General features: G+C 43.5%; 1 protein-coding gene across 4 annotated transcripts in view; it reads right to left on the bottom strand.

Annotated features, from left to right (window-relative positions):
* PPP2R5C (protein phosphatase 2 regulatory subunit B'gamma) overlaps positions 1-15,092 on the bottom strand; it is a 149,580-nt gene that overhangs the window by 44,011 nt on the left and 90,477 nt on the right. For all 4 annotated transcript variants that reach the window (XM_090034041.1, XM_090034040.1, XM_090034043.1 and 1 more), the window contains one exon: positions 556-666. In XM_090034041.1, coding sequence (XP_089890167.1) covers positions 556-666 — 111 coding nt within the window. The remainder of the gene's footprint in view (positions 1-555; positions 667-15,092) is intronic.

Below are 15,092 nucleotides of genomic sequence, written 5' to 3'. Positions count from 1 at the left end.
AATCACTGTTCTTGGCCAACAAAATCTAATCTGACATGCATCGTGCCCCACAATGCATAGCTTGAAAAATCTATTTTGCACCCATGTTTTTTTGAGCAACCGAAAGATCAAACTTGACCACAGTTATGACAAAATATAAACATGAATAGTACTGATAAATAAACAAACATCTATTTTAAAGTTACCCCTACCCAAGTTATCTATATAGTTTTTAATGATTTTATAATTCAATTAGAATCATAAAAGAAAAAAACAGAGCTGGGAGGGACTTAGAGGTTATTTCACTCTGTTAAAACCACCCCAACTAAATACTTCTCCAAACTGCACTTAACTTCCAGTGATGGAGATTACATGAACTCTCTGGGAATCTGTTTCAGTAATTGTTAACCTTCAGTGTTTGAAAGTTGTTCCTAATATTGTCAGTCTTTCTTGTTGTAATCTTAGAACCAGCTTTAATAGCCTAACACAATTAGGCTAGTGTTTTTAACAAATATTAGGAAGATACATCTAATAATATTCTGAAATAATTTTATTATTGAGGAGATTGCTATATACCTGTAGGTGAGGCCAGGCAGCTTCTAGAGTTGGTTCATCTTCTTCTGGATCAAATTCTGCTCCCGTTGGATTGGAAGATGGCGGTAATGTTCGAAACATGTTAACTGCAAACTGAAGTCATATGCATCTTTATGAACTTTGAAATTAATTTAATTAATTAAAAACTTTAAAAATTCTTGCTTGGATAAGGATTCTTTGTAAGACAAACTATTTTAACTAATGCCTAAAAAATGCATCAAATTTTAAAAACTAGTATTTAGCCCAACTAATACTATATACAGTAAAAGCTGCGTTATTGGGGACTTTATCATCTGGAATGGTCTATTAACCGGCATCTGTCCCACCATGGCACTTCCGGTTTCGCCACCACGAGCCAAGTCCCACTTCTTTCTCGTGGACCATGGCCTGGGGCAAAGCAGCCTGCGTGGAGCCCCCCTACCCTGTCCCCCGGCACACTGACGCCAGAGAGTGAGTGAAAGCCCTGGCGCACTAGATGTGGCAGGAGGGATGAAAGCCCTAACAGGCAAAGACACCTCCAACCCAGTAGGCTGGAGGTAAGTATAACTCTCAGATAACCGGCATATTTGAATAACCAGCACCCCCCATTTCCCATGGATGCTGGATAACAGAGCTTTTACTGTAATCTAAATAGCTGTTATTTTTTTTCCTTTGCATATCTTAACTTGCAAAACCTTTTTTCATGCAACGCTGCTCAAGCTTAAACATCACATGAACACCCTGTTTGTCAGAATAAATCTGGGAACCAACAATGCTAGAGGATGTTTTATAAAGTGTTTAGTGGCCTCCAAAATTCAGAGCAAAAGAGGTTAAGAGTACTATTCTCTCATAGGACCTCTGTTCCAAGAAAATCCCCAAATACTACGCTGAAAACTATTATTAATACGATTGCTTACAATTTTTGTAAACGTGGATATTCCTTTTCCACAAATTTGTGGTATTCCATTGTTTTTCTGCTAACCAAAGCAGTGCTAAGCATTTTAAAAATATTCTCTCACAGAATAAAGAATGTTATATTCACTCCAAAATTTTCAAGCTTTCTCCATTATTCCCAAGAGAATAACAAAACAGAAGACGTTGAACTAAACTTGCATGTTACAGCTAACAATATAACTGCTTAAGACTCATAACTGAACTCATTTCAGAGTCAACGATGATCAAATCAGCAGGGTAAAGCAACTGTATCTTGCAAGTGCAAGTTTACACTGGAGACATCACATACCCAGCAAAAATACAAATGGAAAGTACATAATCAGTTCATTTTTACTACACTGATACTTTAAACAGATGCCCCCACTGTCCTGCCATAAACATTTTTATGGTGGTACAAAACCCAAGCAAACAGACACAAATGCCCACATTTTGCAATGGCAATGACCCTAGTCACAATTTGTGCTCTCTTTTTGTGGCCGATGTCTCTTCACTTACGGCAGGAGAGTGCCTCTCTAGATGCTCTGGCAGGAGCCTGTCACTTCAGGAGTTCAATCCTATGAGGCAAGAGCTTTGTTCGCCTTTCCCTGAACACATGGCCCATGTCCACAAACACGGGTTCCCCTGCTTGCAGATGTGCATCCTAAGTTGGGGAGTGGCAGTGTGACAGGAACGGTATGGAAATCCCTTGCAGGGAGAGTCCCCCAGTGTAAAGTCTACTGCCATGCCCCAAACCCCTATGGGAGTTCCCCCCTCCCTGCTTGAGGATGCATACTGTGGGAATCCCTCCCAAAGGAGGATTCCCACAGCACACATCATGCTGCCATAGCCCAATATGGGATGTGCATCTTCAAGTACAGGTTTCCCCTACCTGCATATGCGCTCCCCCGTACAGGAGCAGCACCCAGAGCTGTTTTCCTGCAAGATCACACCTCTTTTGCTCCTGAGGCTTTCTGCAGGACAACGGCCTCAGCAAAAGCATCACTAAAGTAGATCAGCTGTACTGTGACATATCGCAGCACAGTTGATCCTGTTCCAAGAATTACATCTGTGCTAAAATACTGTAGAAGGGAAGACTGATGCTCCTGTTCCTGCTTGTCTAGGTTTGTACATTTTTTAAGCTACAAGGGATCACTGTGATCATCTAGTCTTGCTTCTTGCATAACACAAGCCATAAGATCTCCATCAGTTAATTACTGCTTCAAGTTTAATAGCTATGGTTGTTCTAGAGGTTATATCTGAGAAAAACATCTACTCTTGCAATATCCATCCTAGCTGGCTCTGTGTAGAGCTCCTGATCATGGAATATGAAGAATTCCAGAAGTGCTTCTTGAATGAGGCATTATTTGTATACATAAATAACAATATTGTTGTACTGACAATAAGACGCAATGGGATCTAATGTGTGAACACACAATTATGCCTTCTTCAGGGGGTGCAATTTTGTGGATTGAGCATTAGATCTCATCATGCCTTTATCTGCACAGGTAGAAGGGACTTTTAAGGCCACAATTGTTCTTGGTCATCATTCTCCTCTGTCTTGATGTTCAAAATCTATAACAACCTAACATTTATTTTTGTATTTCCAGGCCTGACTAAGGTCAGAGCCCTATGCAGACATGCTACATGAAGTAGCTACTGTAGACTCATAAGAAAAATAAAACCCCTTTGACAGGTAAAATCAGAGGCCAATTTCACAGGAAAGCAGAGTGTTACTCCAAGTCACTAGGTTCTGACTGCCAGTATGGGACCAAATGAGTTTTCCTTTAACCAAACTTGCTTGTGGGCTTTGTGACAATGGAGGTTTTGTTGAGGAGAACACCGACAGTGTTTCCTTTATAAATCACAAGTTGATACAAAACTGTGTCAGCAAAACGGAGGACTGGGTCACAATGGAAAGTTGGTGGTCATGTTGAAGAAAGAGGGTCAGCCTGCATCTGAGGCTAAGTCAAAACACAAGACAGAGGGAACTTTGGCATAGGAGGAACATATGCTCCACTCCAGCTATATTTCTTTCTCAAGTGCAGAAGCAGAAGCAAGAGTCTTATGCTGCTGTTGGGATTCATTCAAGAACTGCAAAACGTTTGGGATGCATCACTAAACTAGAAGTTCACAGCTTTTCCTTTCCTGATTAAGGTTGAGCTGTACAGAAAATAATGGTTTGAAAGGGAGAAGATGCAAAGAAGGGGAGAAAAGAAACAAGGGAAACTGATTTTCTAGAGGAAAAAATTCCTTGCAGAGGCTGCCTTAAAAAGAACAGGGGGAAAACAAAACTGTTCTCTTGGAAAAAGGCTGAGAAAGATACTTGGTTCAACAAAATATGCCAGCAGAGGGAGCTTTCAACAACAAATAAAGAAAAACTGCCTTCAATTCAGTAGGACAGTCCACAGCATCCGACTGATGCCTTACGTCCAGAGCACTAGATGCAATGCAAGACAACTTCAGTCCACTTCCAACAGGGAATTTATGCAAGTAAGTAAAATACAATCCTCCCCCACTCTTACATTCAAGTCTGCTATTTATAATGCAGCTACTGCATTTCTCTGCACCTTTCACTGTCAAGATGACAGAATTGATTTTTGTGGCAAAGCAAACCATTTCATTTATCTTTAATTTTATCCAGTTCTACATTAAAGTCACCCATTCCTAACAGTCAGATGGATGGAAAAGAAAAAAAAAATCTGGCTTCTACCCCGTTTTGCTTCTTTATGATACAATTTTTTTATGATTATAATAAAATATAAATCTGCTTGGTTTTGTTTATTTGAAACTTGGGTCCTAACCTAGAAGACTACAAGACCCAACCTAGAAAACTACAAAAGGCAACATACACCCGGTGCAAGGGGGGTGCTATCTCCAAAGAGAAGTATACCTCCTCTGCTCGGGCCTGTAGGGGGGCTGTCAGGAAAGCTAAGGCAGACATAGAGCTAGGACTAGCATCCAAGATCAAGGATAATAAAAAGTCCTTTTTCAAATACATAGGGAGGCACCGGGTAATGTGGGGCCCCTCAAAAGTACACTGGGCAATCTGGTGGTTGCACCAGAGGAGAAAGTGGAACTCTTTAACCAATTCTTCACCTCCTTTTTCTTGTGCAGGGACCGGGACTTCCCCGCTGTGATGCCAGGTGGACTAGAGGGGAACTCCTCCAGACCTCAGGTTGGGGAGGACTGGGTTAGAGAGCTTCTGGAGGGGCTGGACATGTTCAAGTCAGTGGGTCCAGATGCTTTCCACCCCAGGGTGTTGAGGGAGCTAGCTGGGGTTATTGCAGGGCCCTTGGCACGGCTTTACAAGCGCTCGTGGTGCTCAGGCCAGGTGCTGGATGACTGGAAGATAGCTAACGTGGTCCCCATCTTCAAAAAAGGGAAGAGAGAGGACCTGGGCAACTATAGGCCCGTCAGTCTTACCTCTATCCTTGGGAAACTCTTTGAGAAGATCCTCAAGGAGCACATCTGTGATGGGCCAGCTTCAGGGATGATGCTCAAGGGCAACCAGCATGGTATCATTAGGGGCAGGTCACGTCAGACCAACCTGATTGCCATTTATGATCAGGTCACAAAGGCAATGGATGCAGATGCTGCCGTGGACATAGTCTTTCTAGACTTCAGCAAGGCCTTTGACACCGTCTCCCACCCCATCCTCATTAAAAAACTAGGCGACTGTGGCATTGATGCCTACACAGTCAGATGGATTGCAGATTGGCTCAAGGGTTGTACTCACAGGGTGGTGGTGGATGGGTCATATTCAACCTGGGGCGAAGTGGGCATTGGAGTCCCCCAGGGCTCGGTCCTTGGGCCTGCACTGTTCAATTTCTTCTTCAGTGATTTGGATGACGGGGTGAAATGCAACCTGTTTAAATTCACTGATGATACCAAAATTTGGGGTGAGGTGAGCACGCTAGTAGGGAGGGAAAGACTGCAACAAGATCTGGATAGGTTACAGGAGTGGGCTGACATAAACAAGATGCGTTTCAATACTGACAAGTGCAGGGTGCTGCACTTGGGCAGTAGAAACCAGCAGCACACTTATAGAATGGGAAACTCCCTTCTTGAGAGCACAGAGGCAGAAAGGGATCTTGGAGTCATTATTGACTCCAAGATGAACATGGGCTGACAATGCGAGGTCACGGCTGGCAGGGCTAACCGCATCTTTTCATGCATCCACAGGTGCATCTCAAGTAGAGCCAGGGAGGCGATCCTCCCCCTCTGTGCGACACTGGTCAGGCCACAGTTGGAGTACTGCGTCCAGTTCAGCGCGCCCCATTTCAGGAGGGATGTGGACAACATTGAAAGGGTCCAGAGGAGGGCCACCCACATGATCCGGGGACTACAGGGCAGACCCTACAATGAAAGACTGCGGGACCTAAACCTGATCAGCCTTCACAAGAGAAGGCTGAAGGGGGACCTGGTGACTATAAACTGGTCTATAAACTCACTAGGGGGGGACCAGAAGGGTTTGGGAGAGACACTGTTTCCCCTAGCGCCCCCTGGCAGAACAAGGAATAATGGCCACAAGTTGTTGGAGAGAAGGTTTAGATTAGACATCTGCAAGAACTACTTCACAGTTAGGGCGGCTAGGAGCTGGAACCAACTTCCAAGGGAAGTGGTGCTAGCTCCTACCCTGCGGGGTCTTTAAGAAGAGGCTTGATGCCTACCTGGCTGGACTCATTTGAGTCCAGTCTTTTCTCCCGCCCAGGTGGGGGGTCGGACTTGAAAATCTACATGGTCCCTTCTGACCCTACTGCTATGATTCTATGATAAGTTAATGCAACTGTGACATCACATCACATGATTAAAGCTAAGATGGGAAGAATTTTAAATTAAACTGTTCAAAACTATTTGTTTCCATCAATATTTATTTACCTTGAACAATTAACAAACATTCTGATATTTTGGAGCCTTTGTTAAAGATTCAACATCCTTGCTCCTTCAATTAAAATTAAGTGGTTTTTAATAAACAAACAAACAATTACCCTTCACAAAGAGAGACAAGATCAGACTCAGAGAAAAACCAGCATCTCAGAAGTTATAAAACTAGTGAAGGAAGGAGGAAGAGACACAAAAAACAAAATAAATCACTTGCTGCTTAAGTCTTCCTTATACAAACTGAAGAGAAAAAATGGCACAAGTACAATTTTCTAAAATTCTTGTGCAATCATCTAAATGGCAGGGCTGTATCAAAATCTGATGTCCTTTTTTTTTTTTTTTGGTGCAAAAGGTTTAAATTGGAGAGACTGACTTCCTTCCCCCCCACCATTACTCTGTAAGTAGCAAAAAGCAGAACAGTCCTAGTCAAAATGGTACTGACATGAACAAATTCCTTTTTGCCATCCAGATTTGATTTAGCATTCCCTGGGTACATAATCTTCTACACCGCTGATACCAACAGAACATCCCCAATCTCAGGAGACAGAATTTTTAAAAAGGCAAAAAAAAAAAATTAACATATGTTGGATTTTCACTACTTCCTAGGTGTGCATTATGCTGCACTAGCAGCATACAAGTCTATGACTTCTGATGGCTCATTTTCTATAACACTGAAAAATTTTGCAGATACTGGTAGATTCAAGACCCTTTTCGTGCCATTTTCTCAAGAACAACTCTGAATGAAGGCTGATATAAAAACTCAAGCAATGATTCTAGGATCTCAGAGACAAGTCACCTGCCTTTCAACTTATTCATGTGTATGAAGCCTTTCTGCTAGTTTAACCAACAAAGGGCTCACTCATCCATACAATGTATATCCCCTTACTTCACATCCAAAATTAAAGCTATAAGTGTTTTATTCATCAAAACAGCAGTTAAGATCATTTTGATTGCTAAAGTCAGAAAAACTGAAGTCAGTTAAATTACTCATGTAGTTCCTACTCCTTTTATTTTTTTTTTAAACAAACAAACAAACAAACAACCCTTTTCAGTGGAAGCATTCAGTGGAATAGTTAATGTTAGGAACGTTTTATCCGTGACAAAATTAACCCTATGTAACCTTCACATTTCACTCTTTCTTCATTCTAAAGCATGGTGTATAAACTCTGTGTAGGTGATTTTTGATCGTGTAGAATATTTTATGATACGTTTTTTATATTCTGTCAGAGGCATGACTGTTGATTTAGATGCCCAAGATTAAAGGTTCCTGTTTTGAAGATGTTCCAGCTGAACTGTAAGAAAAGGCGGGGAGGTTTAGTGGAATATATAAAAATAATGTCCCTCCTGCCTCTATCGTTTCATTTAAAGAACATATAAACTGCTTCCTATAGGGGAAGGGTAAAATTCTTAACGTGGATAAATTATCACAGTGCATGTGTCACAGTGTAGATAAGTCACCTACATAATCCAAATCAGAATATAGGAAAATTCTCAGAAAAATGGAAAAATCTGAATGAAGGGGAGGGGGAAAGAGAGAAACTAGAGATATGCAATGAAATGCAAGGAGAAAGAAGCATCCAATGTCCTGCCTAACAGAACAGGGACATTCAAAGAGACTGAAAAGAAAAAAAAAAAGATACAAAACTTTTGTAAGAAATGGTTTTTGTTTGTTTTTAATATATTTGTTTATGGACCTCACTGCCACAACAGATTGAGGCTAAAGCCTCAGCAAGACTGGAAAAAACTAGACCTGTATTACTGATAAAACATCTAAAAATATATATGATAAACATATATAAAGATGCACAAGCTGACATGCTTTCCAGTTCAGGAACACCCCCACTCCCCCTTTGAGCCTGTTAGTGCATAACTTCCCACACTATTAGCTGTATCAACTTTTGAAACATCTGATACAGATTACTGACAACAGAATGCTGAACTAGATGGACTGCTCCTCAGGGCCATGGACCGAGGTTACACATAAACCGGTTTAAGTGATCAGAAGCTAGTTTAAACCTGTAACAGAACAGAAGCTTAGTGAACATAAACCAGTTTCAAAATGGCTGAAACTCGCTTAAGATAAACCTGCTTAGAGGTGCACTGATACATTGGTCTGATACTGGATCGGCACCAATACAAAGAAAATTGATGATTGGAAATCAGCTTTTTTTGCTTGATGTAGCTGATAATTTGGCTGATAAATGCCTTGTGCATGCATGCAGCCGCAGCACAGCACATAGGCAGGGAGAAGTACAGCTTGGCGAGCTGCGTTCAGCTGGTAACTCTGTTGGGGTGGAATGGGAGAGGAGAGGGAAGAGAGGTGAGAGTAGGGCACATCAAGGCCCCCTGTAGTGAGGGAGAGGTTGGGGCAGGTGCTGCCAAGCCGGGGTGGGACAGAGCATGGGATGGAGCTGCGGCTCATCTGGGGGCTGCTGGGGAATGGGGGGCAGCCCCCACCACCGCACACATCCCAGGAGGGCATGGGACCATGTGCCCCCGAATCTGTGTAGGACAGGGCTGGCTGCTGCTGTGGGTTGGGACTGCAGCAGGCTCTTCCCAGTGGTGGGGGCTGGGCCAGGCTGCGCTTGGGGCAGGACAGGCAGCAGTGGCACTGGCCCCATCCCTCTGCTCCTTAACTAGAGTAGTGAGGACAGGCTGACAAAGGGGGTGAGGGGCAGTCAAGCCTGGCTGGGGATGCAGCCCAGTCGGAGGGGGCGGGGGCAACTGCTTCTCCCTCACGCCAGGCAAACCCTGGCTGGAGTCTGGGGCCAGGGAAGGGAGTTAAACACCCCTTCCCCCACTCAAACTTACTGCTGGCTGCAACTGTGGACTATAAATTTCAAAGGTATCTGGAAGCAGGAAGAGGAAGTGATAAGCAACCCTGCAGAGTCCTGCTGTTGTAATTCTGGACTGCAAGTCCCAGAGAACTCAGGGGAAGCAAGAAGAAGTGAATACACAGCTCAAGAGCCATGGTCTAACTTCTGGCCTGAGCCACTGTAGACATGTGGCTGCATTTCCTGAATCAAAAGGTAAATGTCTGTTCAACTTCTTTTTCAACTTAATCTGTGCAGTTTAGACTAACCTGCAAAGACTGAGTAAGTTCAGCCTTGGCTTTTTGACTGTCTGTATATAGCCTTGATTTCAGTACAGTAACTGCTCCCCCCCCATCACCCTGCCCCAAACCCCCAACTATCAGATAATTAGGACAATTTGCATCAAGGATCAGGGGTAAATACTCAGCCTAAATTAGGGGAAAGAACAAAATATTTGAGACCCCCATGTGTATAAATTAGATGTTTTCAAATCAGCAGGACCTGATGAGATTTATCCTAGAAAGTAACTGACTGATGGAATTAGAGAGCAACTGGCTATAATCTTTGCAAAATCATCAGGGCAGGTGGGGTCCCAAGAAAGTAGGAAATGGGAAATATTGTGCTCATCTCTAAAATGAGGAGGAAGGAAACTAAAAAAAAAATACTATCTAGCAGAAACCAACAAAAGTGGATCCATAACTGTTTGGATAATCACACCCAATGAGTAGTCAGCAGTACCTCAATATCAAACTGGAAGGAGGCATCAAGGGGTCTGTCTGGGATCTAGTATTGTTCAATAACTTCCTTAAATAACTTGCAGAATGTAACCAAGTGCACAATTAGCAAATCTGCCGATGACAGGGAACTGAGTGGGGCAGCAGACATTTCAGAGAACAAGATAAGAAGATTCAATAGTGACCCTGATGAATCACAAAAATGGTCTGAAACAAAGAGCATTAAATGCAGAAATGTGCAAAGTACAGCTCTTGAGAAGGAACAACCTCCAAGGAGGATTACTCCACGCTGGTCTGGTCCTGCAGGAAGCAAACCAGGAAAGCCAAGGCTGCAACTGAACTCCAACTAGCTTCAGGCATCAAGGACAACAAAAAGTCCTTTTTCAGATATGTGGGGAGCCAGAGGAAAAGCAAGGGCAACGTTGGACCCCTGCTAAACCAGATGGGGCAACTGATGCCCAGGAAAAAGCCAACCTATTAAATAGGTACTTTGCCTCAGTCTTTCATCAGTCACATGGGATGCTCATGCCTGCTATGGGACAGGGAAATCTGGGTGAGGGGGATCCCCTACCCTCCATAAATGCTGACCTCATGAAGGAACACCTTGAAAAGCTGGATACCTTCAAGTCAGCTGGCCCTGACAATCTGCACCCCAGGGTACTCAAGGAGCTGGCGAGCGTCATAGCCCAGCCCCTGGCACGGATCGTTGAAAACTCCTGGCGCTCTGGTGTAGTGCCCGAAGACTGGAAGAAGGCCAATGTGGTGCCGATCTTCAAGAAAGGGAGGAGAGTGGATCCGGCTAACTACAGGCCCATTAGCCTGACTTCTATCCTGGGGAAGATCTTAGAAAAGTTTATTAAGGAGGCCATCCTTGAGGGACTGCCCAGGCTAATATTCTAAGGGACAGCCAGCATGGGTTTGTTGCAGGTAGGTCTTGTTTAACCAATCTCATTTCCTTCTATGACCAGGTGACCTATCACCTGGATAAGGGAGAAGAGATTGATGTCATATATCTTGACTTCAAAAAAGCTTTTGATCTGGTATCCCATGATCACCTCTTGGCCAAACTAGCCAGTTGCAGCCTTGGCCCCACCACGATCCGCTGGCTGGGAAACTGGCTCTGTGGTCAGACCCAGAGGGTTGTGATTGATGGCAGTCACTCATCGTGGTGCCCTGTGACCAGTGGGGTCCCTCAAGGCTCTGTCCTGGGACCCATACTGTTTAACATCTTCATTAACGATGTGGACATTGGAGTCAGGAGTGGACTGGCCAAGTTCGCCGATGACACCAAACTTTGGGGCAAAGCATCCACGCCAGAAGATAGGCGGGTGATCCAGGCTGACCTGGACAAGCTCAGCAAATGGGCAGACGAGAACCTCATGGTGTTTAACACCGAAAAATGCAAGGTTCTCCACCTTGGGAGGAAAAACCTGCAGCATCCTTATAGGCTCGGCAGTGCTACGCTGGCTAGCACTACAGAAGAAAGAGACTTGGGGGTCATCATTGACCACAAGATGAACATGAGCCTGCAATGTGATGCTGCAGCTAATAAAGCGACCAAAACACTGGCGTGCATCCATAGATGCTTCTCGAGCAAATCCCGGGATGTCATTCTCCCCTTGTACTCGGCCTTGGTGAGGCCGCAGCTGGAGTACTGCGTCCAGTTTTGGGCTCCACAATTCAAAAAGGATGTGGAGAAGCTTGAGAGAGTCCAGAGGAGAGCCATGCGCATGATCAGAGGTCAGGAAAACAGATCTTACAATGACAGGCTGAGAGCCATGGGACTCTTTAGCCTGGAAAAGCGTAGGCTCAGGGGTGATCTGATGGCCACCTATAAGTTTATCAGGGGTGACCACCAGGATCTGGGGGAACGTTTGTTCACCAGAGCGCCCCAAGGGATGACGAGGTCGAACGGTCACAAACTCCTGCAAGACCGTTTCAGCCTGGACATAAGGAAGAATTTCTTTCCTGTCCGAGCCCCCAAGGTCTGGAACAGTCTGCCAGCGGAGGTGGTTCAAGCACCTACATTGAACACCTTCAAGAGTAAATTGGATGCTTATCTTGCTGGGATCCTATGACCCCAGCTGACTTCCTGCCCTTTGGGCAGGGGGCTGGACTCGATGATCTCCCGAAGTCCCTTCCAGCCCTAATGTCTATGAAATCTATGAAATCTATATGCACAAAATACAAAATGAGGAATGACTAGCTAATGTGCAATACTGCAGAAAAGGACCTGTGAACTGGATCACAAGCTGAATTTGAGTCACTGTAATAATGTAAAGACATAACAGCATTAGATGTACAGGATACAGGAGTACTGTAATCAAATTTAGAAAGGCTGGCAGAACGGGAATATTTTTAGTTCAGATAAGAAAAGAATTAGGGACAATCTTATATATAAAAATAAAATTAAAAAGTAAAATAAAAATATCTACAAAAAGGATGGACAAAAACTGATGCCCTTAAACTGCATTCAGGAAAATTTAATTTAGATACCAGGCAGAACTTTCTGAACATGAAGGTGGTTAACTACTGGAATATGTTATCTAGAAGAGTTTAGAATCTCTACCAATAGAGGTTTTGTTTGTTTAAGTGCAAGTTAGACAAACATTTCTCTGGGATGGTTTAAACAGGGATGATCTTGTCTTGAGCAGGGGCTGAACTCAGCAACTTGTACCGTCCCTTTCTGGCCTGTATTTCTGTAGTTCTATACCTATCCCTTATTGTCACACATCTGTATTTAAGACTCAGCTCTTCAGGAAAGAGTCTGGTTTACTTGTGGATACTCAAAATCAAATAGTAAGATTTTCCCCAAATAAATCAGGTTTTGGAAAAAAATGGTCCACATTTTTTACTACCATGTACAGAGCTGAAGTTTAGGAAAGAGCTGATGGTTTGCTTTCTGGTAGCTCATTGGCCTATGATAGTATCAATCAATAAGTCTGTTTACTCCTGTCAACAGAACTGAGAAAGGGAAAAAAAAATTATTTTGATAAAAAAGATGACAAGTGCAAAAAAAGAGCTGGGAAATTTACTGCACTACAAAACGAGCTGTAAAAGGCTAACAAAACATTAGAAATATCGAAAATGACACAACACAACCAGCTTTCTTATCGGAAAAATTTAAGTGTTAGTGTTTCAGAATGAAAATGTCAAATGCAGCATCATAACACACTAGTAAAGTAATGTGTAGTACATGAATAGTATTTTGCATGTTACAAATGTTACATAGGCAAAATTAACATTTTATGTTGAATCAGCATTTGTCTTTTCACTTATCTGTGTGAAAAGTTGCTTATTTATAATACCCAGAGTGCTGTATATTAAAAATGAACTTGACAAGAGACTCCTTAAGCAACTCATCTTTCAAATAAGCATAGCTAAATATTCTGAAATGGATACAACATACATCTGGGGAACATTACCACATTTTATCATGTATACCCTTCTCCTGAATACAATATGCACCCTGTTTTGTTTTGGGGCTTTTTTATACAGAGCTTGAAGAAAAACATTCTTACCTTCCAGGACAGGTAACTAGGTAATCTGGCATGCTGGGTCTTGGGTCACGTGCCAGATCTAACCCCATGCACTGTATCAGGGCCATGCATGTAGTCTAGCCACAGCCCAACAAAATTACTGGCCCAGTCTGGAATGACAGATTTAAGGCTGTGTGCCAGGTCCAGGACCATGCACAGGATTGAACTAGTGTGCAGGGTTATATATCATCTGGCCTGGGGGCTCTCCATGGTTTTGGAAACTTGGTAGTAGGGGACTGGTGGCAGTATTGTTTGCCATGGGTCCTGGAAGTGCAGCAATTAATGTTGCCACTGATCCCCTGCTGTGAGCCTTCTGGACCTCTGGGGAGCTATACTTCTTGTATATAATGCATACCCTATTTCCCCAAGGTGGTTTTGGGAGAAAAATGTGTATTATTTATGATAAAATATGGTATTTGTACCATATTTTATAGATACTTCATTGGAACAGGGTAAATTATTCCTCTCTCTCAAAACAGTATCATGGATAAATCCATGATGTTTTGTGAATTGTGCCATATGGGGTTTTTGAGCCATTTAAAAGCTAGAACAGTTAGATATGTTCTTCCATATAACAGCATTAGCAATTCATGGGAGGATATGAACAATGGTATCACTTGGAAAGTGTGTGACAGACTGCGAAGTCCTACGGTGCCCAGCAAAGCCATGGAAATTCCATTGTGCCAGTCTGCTTCTGAAAATTTGGACTTGATGTTTGAGAAACAAGACTTGATGGCTGTTTATACAACACGAATAACTTCATATTGGATTTTAAAAGCAGAGCTGTGCAGATTCAAACATTTATGCTATACCAAATTAATAGTTGCGTGGAATCTACTACAGCTGCAACTGAAAAGTGAGTCATATATTGCTTTTTCAAAAATTAGCTACATGTGTCACAGCGTGGGGTACCCAGGGTTGGCCAACCCCTAGGGGTCCGTGTCCATGACTGCTCTGCCCTGCAGGAGCCTTCTAATCTCGCCTGCCATGTCTTGTTGGTTGAAATAATAAGTTGGTAGGCTGCCCATGAGCTTGTGTGGCCACAGTCCTGCTGAACCCCATTAGATCCTGCTGACCTTGGATTCCTTGCTGGTAATCACTCAAAGTCTGTGCCTCGAGACACCCTGAGCCTTATGGGCTAGATGCATGGCTCCAAAAAACTTTCACTACACCCCATGCCTTGCAGGTGGTATTAAAACATTGTCCCTCTGGGGCCTTAGTTTAGCTAGACCTCCTGCCATCATTGGGCCCTTAGCCCCCATCTGCGCACGCACCCCCACTGGCACTAGGTTCTCTCCGGCCCTGTTGCCGCACCCTCTGGTGCTGGGGCTCTACATGGTAGTATACCCCAACGAGGCCTCCTCCTCCCCAACAGTCTCATCCAGTCCACTGGATTTGACTAATAATGTAAATACAAGCCCCTGGGATATAACCTAACAGCAACCATAACACTGGAGGTCACACACTGCCGCTTTAAGGAGGTGAGCTTCTCCCTCAACAATGTGTGCCTCCTAGCCCCAGATACTTTAGGAGCTCCTAAAGCTCATTAGTCTTACCAGAAGCAAAATAGGCACCCAGACAACTCCATGGAGCTTTTATGCACAAACTCTACTCCCCCTGGCCGCTGCCAGAGCACTAAG

Source organism: Crocodylus siamensis, chromosome 2 (assembly GCF_052110815.1).
Source record: "Crocodylus siamensis isolate JL-2025a chromosome 2, ASM5211081v1, whole genome shotgun sequence".
NCBI lineage: Eukaryota > Metazoa > Chordata > Crocodylia > Crocodylidae > Crocodylus > Crocodylus siamensis.
This window is presented reverse-complemented; position numbering and strand designations above follow the sequence as displayed.